The sequence below is a fragment of the Chiloscyllium plagiosum genome, chromosome 42, assembly GCF_004010195.1.
Source record: "Chiloscyllium plagiosum isolate BGI_BamShark_2017 chromosome 42, ASM401019v2, whole genome shotgun sequence".
In the NCBI taxonomy this organism is placed as follows: domain Eukaryota; kingdom Metazoa; phylum Chordata; class Chondrichthyes; order Orectolobiformes; family Hemiscylliidae; genus Chiloscyllium; species Chiloscyllium plagiosum.
The window spans coordinates 5131811-5140589 of NC_057751.1; the positions used below are offsets into that span (position 1 = coordinate 5131811).

Consider the following 8779-nt stretch of genomic DNA (forward strand, 5'->3'; position numbering starts at 1 on the left):
ATCAGGCAAATTTTACTGGTCCAGATTATCCTCCAGACAATCAAACAGATTGCATGTCCAATTAATTTGGGAAGGAACGTCACTTGGAGGCAGAGCCAGAAAGATGGATTTGCAGATTGGACCAATAATCAGGGCCTGGTCACTCAGGGTAGTCCAGGCTCATTGGTCAAGTAATCTGGCAATCAGGATGGTCAGAATCTTTGCACAAGGGACAACAGTATTTGGAATTTCACACCGAGAACAGCTCAGTGATTCCTAACAACAGGCAGGCTTCATCAGCAAAGCCAGAGCAATCTGCATTTGGCACCAACGAGGATCCCAGGCACAGGGGTTTGGACGAGGGGCTGGGGTTGAAATTGTTCACCAATACAGACACATTTTACCCATGATTCGTTGTCCATTTCTGCAGCACCGACAGGGACGGGGGTCAACCTGGAATCTCTTGCCAAGGTACCCACAGAATCAAACCCAGGTCCCTGGTGCTGTGAGGCAGCAATGCTAACCACTGAGCCACCGTGCCTCCCATATGTACAAATTCATTGATAGGACCGGCGGGGGGGGGGGGGGGGGGGGTCACTGACAGACAAGCACTGGCTGCCTATCAATGACATTACTGTGGGACTGGTGTCAGGTGTCTGCCAGGCCAGGGAAGGATTGCAGTTTCCTTCCCCAAAGGGAACCAGGTACAGGTTTTCCAACAATGGATTAGTGGTCATCGGTTGACTCTGGATTCCAGATATTGATTGAATTGACAGTCTACCATCAAACCCAGGTCTCCAGGACATGAACCTGGGTCTGTGGATTAAAGGCCCAGTGGTTACCCTGGTAGGCCATTGTTCCTCCGTTTTCTCAGGACAAGGCATGTCAGCTGAATCGGCACACGTTACCATGAACCCCCAGCTACTGCTAACACTGGGTGAACTCTCCCCAAGGTGAGACACAGACCACCAGTATCACAAAAACAATGGTTTATTGGCTGTCTTTTCCCTCCATCTTACAAAAAGCCCTTTCACGTCGCACAACATATTTACATAAAATATCTACAAAACAAAACAAACTTCGGGACGGACAGGGAGAGTGGAGCCTGGAAGAGTAGAAGGTTGTAACAGAGGTGGAAGCTCAGTCTGTAGCTTGGGAGTGATCTGTGAGCAGTCTGTGTGTGCCGTGAGTCCACCTGTCCGACAGTCAGCCTGTACCACACACGCTGCAGCCTTTAAGAGGTTTCCTCATCTTCAATCTTGGGGGCCAGGTAATACTTGATATGACCCATATCAGCGATCTTGTACTCCACCACTGGCAAGGCAGAGAAAGAAAGACAACAAACACCCACAATCAATCACCAGGTGGAAAGACCCAGAATAAGGTCTGTAACTCCCCTCCCCTCCACATTCAGCATCCAGGAGGGAAGACATTCATTTCTGTGGTACCTTTCCCAGCTTCTGGAAGTGTGTGTGTCAGGAACAGTCATATTCCCCAAAGTTCAGGGACATCAAATCAAAAGGAGAAAACTCCCCACTCTTCCGGTTCAACAGGATCTTTCTGATCCTGCGGAGATAGGCAGAGCTGGTGTTCCTAACATCTCACTCAGAGGCAGCACCTGTGACAGTGCTGATCCCTCTCCCCAGGCACAGCGCAGGGCCTGGGGGTGGTGATGCTCAGCACAGGACTCCACCTGATCATCTTCCACCGAGTGTGCAGCGCAGCCTAACACCACTGGGAGGCAGCCAAGGCCACTCCCGTCCAGCCCACTCCCCACCATAATCCCAAACCCTTTGTCCGTAACAGACATCACTGACAATCATTCCAGAAAGGACAGGGCTGATCTCTTTGACTGACCCCCTGCAGGACTGGGGCTGAGCACACAGCTCTGAACACTAAAACCCACAGGGAACAGACGTTTGGACAGCACATTGGTGAGTCCAATGAATACTGTGCCCAGCTTTACCCAGATATAGAAAGGAGATTATGAAACTGGAGAGGATTCAGCCAAGATTTACCAAAATGTTGTGTTTAAGGTATAAGGAGAGGCTCGAAGCTTGTCCACTGGACCAGAGGACGTTGAGAGGTGACCTAATAGAAACTAATAAAATATTAAGGGGTATAGATAGGGTCGATAGTAGTTGTCTTTTTCCTCGGGTAGTTGTTTCAAGACTATGGGGGCATATGTTTCAGGCAAAAGGAGAGATTTAAAAAAGACACGAGGGACAAAGTTTTCACACATGGAATGAGGTCCCTGGGGAAGTGGTGGATGTGGGTACAATTATAATGTTTAAAGAAATATTTGGATAAATTCATGAACAGCACAGGTTTGGAGGGATGTGGACCAGGAGCAGGCAGGTGGGACCAGTTTAGTTTGGGATTATGGTCAGCACAGACGGGTTGGGCCAAAGGGTCTGTTTCGGTGCGGTCTGACTCTACACACTGGGGACATGCAGACAGGTCCCTGGAGATCAGAGTGGGAGGCTAGACACAGGGAATTAACAGCACAGCATTGAGGCGAGCACCCCACTGAGATAAACTCACAACCATGGCTCTGGCAACCCAGACTCAACTCCAGGGCAGGAGGCAGGTGAACCAGGACCTCCTTGGTCCCGAGGCAGGTCCACTGCCACCACCCCAACGTGCCTCAGCTGGGAACGAACAGAGGGGCTCAAAGCAAGGAGTAGAGTTTGGTGACCTACCGAGAGGGATATCCGCAGACATGCTGAGGGTCACTGTCGGCGACAGGGGGGTGGCCTTAGTGAAGAAATTCAGGTATTGCAGAGCAAAGGTCAACTGCACAGGTTCGTTCATCTCAATGGTCACCTGCCGGACAGAGGAAAAGCTTTCAGTTCACCCGTTAATGACAGAGACAGGAGCACAGACAGAGCTGACCAAACCATACACTCACTGACCCAGCCAGGCAGCAGGGGAAGATACCCCAACACTATCAGCCCTGACACAGTGACATGCACGGCTCACCCGGTCTCCCCAATGTCTATGGAGGCTGTCAGCTAGCTCAGTTGGCAGGATGGCTGGTTTCCAATGCAGGGTGATACCACCAGCGTGAGCTCAAATCCCACCCCTGCTGAGGTAACCACAGAGGATTCTCATTCTCCACCTCTTCACCCCTACCCCTTGGCTGAGGTACCCCTCAGGTTAAAGCAGCAGTATGTGGGTGGCACAGTGGTTAGCACTGCTGCTTCACAGCGTCAGGGTCCCCAGGTTCGATTCCAGCCTCGGGCAACTGCCTGTGTGGAGTTTGCACATTCTCCCAGTGTCTGCGTGGGTTTCTTCCGGGTGCTCCAGTTTCCTCCCACACTCCAAAGACGTGCAGGTTGGGTGAACTGGCCATGCTAAATTGCCCATAGTGATAGGTGCCCATAGTGATTAGTCAGAGGGAAATGGGTCTGGGAGGGTTGCTCTTCGGAGGGTCGGTGTGGACTTGTTGGGCCGAAGGGACTGTTTCCACACTGTCGGGAATCTAATCTAATTTACTTGCCCCTCTCAGACAGAGCAGCCCATGGTCAGTAGTGTTACTGGAGTGAGCAGGACCAAGCTTTGACTGCTGCTCCCTGGGGATTACCGAACACCACCATCACAACCCAGCCAGTACGACTTTGTGAAGACGCCACGAGATATGTTCACACCCAACCCAAAAGGCCCCGGGGCAGCAAGCTGCACAGACACACACATTACGGGCCTGACTGACTTACTGCATCTTCCTCCTTGTCCACATTGCTGGTCTGAGACAGTTTGACGTTCCCGGTCCCCAGCTCTCCGCTCGCAGAGAATTTCACCCCATCCTTGGCACAGGAGATCACCACCGCGTCACCAATCTGACTCAAATCCCGGCAGATCCTGGCAAATTCTCCAGACGGCATCTTCACCACACAGCTGTACTCCTGCTCCTGAACAGGCAGACAGGACACAGTGGTTAGGCCCAGAATTCCAAGGCTGACAAGTGAAGACTGAGATGAGCAGGGATGCCTTCTCTCAGAGGGCTTGGAGTGTCTCAGGAACTCTTTGCCCCAGAGAGCGATGTGTGCGTGTGTATGCGTGTGCGCGTGTCTGTGCGGGGTAGGGAAGATTGTCAGAGTCCTGGTCAATACTAAAGGCCGAGTCAGGCAGATTTGCCATCAGACAGGAAATCAAGGTTTATGTGGAAAGACAAGTGGACTTGAGGAATGTCAAATCAGACACGATCCTGCTTGAGGGGCCGAATGGTCTACTCCTGTTCCTATTTATTACAGTGTTAGAAAAAGACAGAACATGGACTTAGCCATCAATCACACCAAAAGATAAACAGCAATATTTCCAAAGGATTCCTTGAAATATCAAAAGACTACCTATTGTCTCACCCGCCTGGTCCGAGATGTTATTGCACAGCTCTCTAACAGGCAGGACTTGAACTAGGGTCTCCTGGCTCAGAGACAGGAATACTACCATGATGCCACACCCTGCGAGAGCAGGGATAATAAATTGGGAATGGTGCAGAAGATATTTACAGGAACCTTATCGGGATCGGAGGGTTTGATTTTCAGGAGAGGATGGGACATTTTATCCCTGGAGTGTAGGAGATTGAGGAGTGACCTTCTGGGCAGTTTATAAAACCACAAGGGTCATAGCTAAGCTGAACAACCGAGGGCTTTTCCCGAGGGTTGGGGAATTTAAAACTAGAGGGTGTAACTTTAAGGTGAGAGGATAAAGATTGAAAAGGGACCCGAGGGGCAACTTTCTCACACACACAGCGTGGTTCGAAGGGTGTGTTTCCGTGCTGTCACACCTGACAATTTGAGAAGCCAAGTATCCTGGTGATTGCATTTTCCAGGGTCTGCCCAAAGCCACGGTAACTTTCAGCGTGAAACCACAAGCTGAGCAGGTGACAGATGGCCAACGCCATCTCCATCCTTCCGCAATACCTTCAAACGTACTCACCGGGATTCCAAGCTGCTCCACATCCAAATCCATCAGCTTCATCTCGTAATCAGAAACTTTCTCCTGGTCTGTGAAGAGAGACATGCAGTCAGGGGAAGACACCCACGTTCAGTGCACAGAACAGCCCACACTCGGCACAGCGACACGGTGTCTGAGGCCATGCCAATATTCCTCACGGCCTGCCACTGTCACATCGGAATGGCACCCACAGCAAGCCACTTACTTGCTTCCCTTTTGGGAAGTTTATAAACAGACAGGCTCGGAGTGATGCATACAGAGGGCTGATCCAATAGGCAGAGAGAAACAACTGTAGCTCGGAGACAGGAGGTTTTCTAAGCTCCAGACGAGACCCTGAACAGACCCGGAAACAGAATCCGAGTGAGGAAGAAGAACTCGGTGTAAATAAAGACAGCGTGTGTTGGTGTGCTGCCTCAGAGTTACAGAGCAGCCTCAGTGGGGACTTGGTCAATGATGTTGGAAGAACACACATTGGGATGGCAGTGACTGAAGTCAGAGTGAGGAGCTCTTTCAAACAGCATGACACTCCCCACCTCCCAATCTACCTTTAGCAGCCAACCGGCCCATGGGTGCTGAGCAGTTATTGATAGGCAGCACGGGATACTTGATGCTGCTGAACCGACCAGTGCAGTTCCCATGTCAGGGACAGACTCGGAGGTGGAGGGGTTAGAGGGAGCACCTAATACTCACTCTGTGACTCAAAGACCAGAGCCAATGTGTCTGCATTGTCCTCGGCTCTCAGGGTGATGATGTCGTCATTGCCTGCACATTTCAGAATCTTGGACATGCTGTAAGGGAAAGCAGACAAACAGAGATCACTGTCACTCACCGGTCTGACCCAGCGTCAGCCAACCTATCAGTGAGACACATCAACATCAACAAGGAATGCAGGGAGACAGAGAAAGAATTGATTTCCACACAGGAATCACCTTCCTATTCCACCCTGACAAAAAGCCAACCCCTGGTATAGGACATGAATTGTGTGATCTGCTCTTGAATTTCACATCTCCAGCACCCAGCACTCAGGATACCGACACCCTGCTCACTCAGGGTGGTACTGAAAGCTGGGACAAGGTTCCCCATGGGAGACTGGTGAGCAAGGTTAGATCTCACGGAATACAGGGAGAACTAGCCACCTGGATACAGAATTGGCTCAAAAAGTAGAAGACAGATGGTGGTGCTGGAGGGTTGTTTTTCAGATTGGAGGCCTGTGACCAGTGGAGTGCCACAAGGATCGGTGCTCAGTCCACTGCTTTTCATAATTTATATAAATGATTTGGATGTGAGCATAAGAGGTACAGTTAGTAAGTTTGCAGATGACAACAAAATTAGAGGTGTAGTGGACAGCAAAGAGGGATACCTCAGATTACAACAGGATCTTGATCAGATGGGCCATTGGGCTGAGAAGTGGTAGATGGAGTTTAATTGAGATAAATGTGAGGTGCTGCATTTTGGAAAAGCAAATCAGAGCAGGACTTATACACTTAATGGTAAGGTCCTGGGGAGTGATGCTGAACAAAGACACCTTGGAGTGTAGGTTCACAGCTCCTTGAAAGTAGAGTCGCAGGTAGATAGGAAGTGAAGGTGGTGTTTGGTGTGCTTTTCTTTATTGGTCAGAGTATTGAGTACAGGAGTTGGGAGGTCAAGTTGCAGCTGTACAGGACATTGGTTAGGCTACTGTGGGAATACTGCATTCAGTTCTGGTCTCCTTCCTATTGGAAAGATGTTGAGAAACTTGAAGGGGTTCAGAAAAGATCTACAAGGATGTAGCCAGGGTTGGAGGATTTGAGCTACAGGGAGAGGCTGGGGCTGTTTTCCCTGGAGTGTCGGAGGCTGAGGGGGTGACCTTATAGCAGGTTTGCAAAATCATGAGGGGCACGGATAGCGTATACAGGCAAGGTCTTTGCCCTGGGGTGGGAGGTAGTGCGAACGTTGTGGGCGCAGGTTTAGGGTGAGAGGGGAAAGATTTTTTTTTAAAAAGAAAAGGGTAACGTTTTCCACGCGGAATGTTTGGAAATGAGGAAGCTGGTGCAACGACACCGTTCCAAAAAGGCTCCTGGCTGGGTTTGGAGGGATATGGGCCAGGCTGAATGGTCGGCAGTGTGTGCTGTCCATGCCCATGTGGATGGGAGGTGAGAGAGGGGGGGGATTGTATCACTGTCTGTTGGATACAATGTATCCCCGTGTCTGCTCATCAATCAACTGGATACAGTTTCCCGCCAAGCCGGCCTTTGGCGCGCCGCTGACGTCACGGGCCGGGCAGCTGGCGCCCTTTTCCTGTGCACAAACACATCCAAAAGGGGCAGCAGCAGGAGGGCAATGGGCCGAAGGGGGGGGGTTACAACCCACTGCAACTACCCCCCCACCTCCTCCAACAACAACAACAACAACCCGGCAAGCTGCAGTAGCGCCGCTCTCCCGCTCACAGTTAGCAGCCCCGGGTGGGTGGATCAATGTTGCTGCAGCCACTGACTGACCTGCTCAGGTTGACCCCCATGGCCAGGTTGCGGTCACAGCGGTAAGTGTCGAAGCCATCGCTGCGCAGGGTCAGCTGCACCAGGGAGACGTGCGAGCTGTCCATGGACTGCAGGCTGATGCCGGTCGAGCTGATGTCCCAACACGCCTCGGTGATGAGGTCCTTGAGGGCCTCCAGCACCTTCTTCAGGATGCTGCCCTGCACCAGGCGAGCCTCGAACATCTTGGCACAGGGGTGGATGGAGCTCCCACAGCAACACAGACAGGAGCAGGCCAGGGAACTGCACAGCCCAACCACACTCACTCAGGCTGTGCAGGAAATGAGAAGGCCTGCACCTCTCTCACTTCCTCATATAACCTCATGCAAATCAACCCTGCCATATATGGTAACGGCGCCAAACCCTGCCCTTCCCAAGTCCCTCCTCTCCGTCATTTCAAAACAAAAAAGAAAGAAAGCCCCCTTTTTTTTTTGCATCTTTCTATGTCAATTGCAATCTCCTCCTGGAGACATACCAGACATTGCAACATGGCACTGCTGGGGCGGGTGGACGGGGCACAGTCATTTGCAAATGCTGCTGCTGCCAGGGCCAGGGGAGAACAACATGGAGATCGTTGCATTTTGGGTTAATTCGGAGGATGCATGTTGCAGCAGCAAGGTCCACGTCGCTCACGCCCGAATAAATAATCCTGCTAACTCATTGCAATAAACGCGTGTCTTTGCAAATTTTATTTTTCTCCGAAAGGAATTTTGCTCCAATTTGTAAAAGTCTCAGTTTGTTTCCCTGTGCAAACAGAGCTGGAGGCGCTCTCAGCTGCGCCGCTCCGCTGCCCCCAGTGGCCGGAGGACCATTAAGGAGCCTACAGCAGCGCCGCTCCGCTGCCCCTGGCGGCCGGAGGACCATTAAGGAGCCTGCTGCAGCGCCACTCTTGCCTCTAGTGGCCGGAGGACCATTAAGGAGCCTGCTGCAGCGCTACTCTGTGCCTCTAGTGGCCGGAGGACCATTAAGGAGCCTGCTGCAGCGCTACTCTGTTGCCTCTAGTGGTCGGAGGACCATTAAGGAGCCTGCTGCAGCGCCGCTCTGCTGCCTCTAGTGGCCGGAGGACCATGAAGGAGCCTGCTGCAGTGCCACTCTGTTGTCCCTGGCGGCCGGAGGACCATTAAGGAGCCTGCTGCAGCGGCGCTCTGTTGTCCCTGGCGGCCGGAGGACCATTAAGGAGCCTGCAGCAGCGGCGCTCTGTTGTCCCTGGCGGCCGGAGGACCATTAAGGAGCCTGCAGCAGCGGCGCTCTGTTGCCTCTAGTGGCCGGAGGACCATTACGGAGCCTGCAGCAGCGGCGCTCTGTTGCCTCTAGTGGCCGGAGGACCATTA

General features: G+C 52.0%; 1 protein-coding gene across 1 annotated transcript; it reads right to left on the bottom strand.

The window, feature by feature from the left end:
- Positions 1-951: 951 nt before the first annotated feature.
- Positions 952-7742, bottom strand: pcna (proliferating cell nuclear antigen). Its single transcript, XM_043681245.1, has 6 exons — positions 7413-7742; positions 5626-5723; positions 4918-4985; positions 3696-3890; positions 2682-2805; positions 952-1293 (listed from the first exon to the last, which is right to left on the bottom strand). Exons 1-6 carry the CDS (start codon positions 7631-7633, stop codon positions 1214-1216), a joined length of 786 nt encoding a protein of 261 aa, XP_043537180.1. The 5' UTR covers positions 7634-7742; the 3' UTR covers positions 952-1213.
- Positions 7743-8779: the final 1037 nt, after the last annotated feature.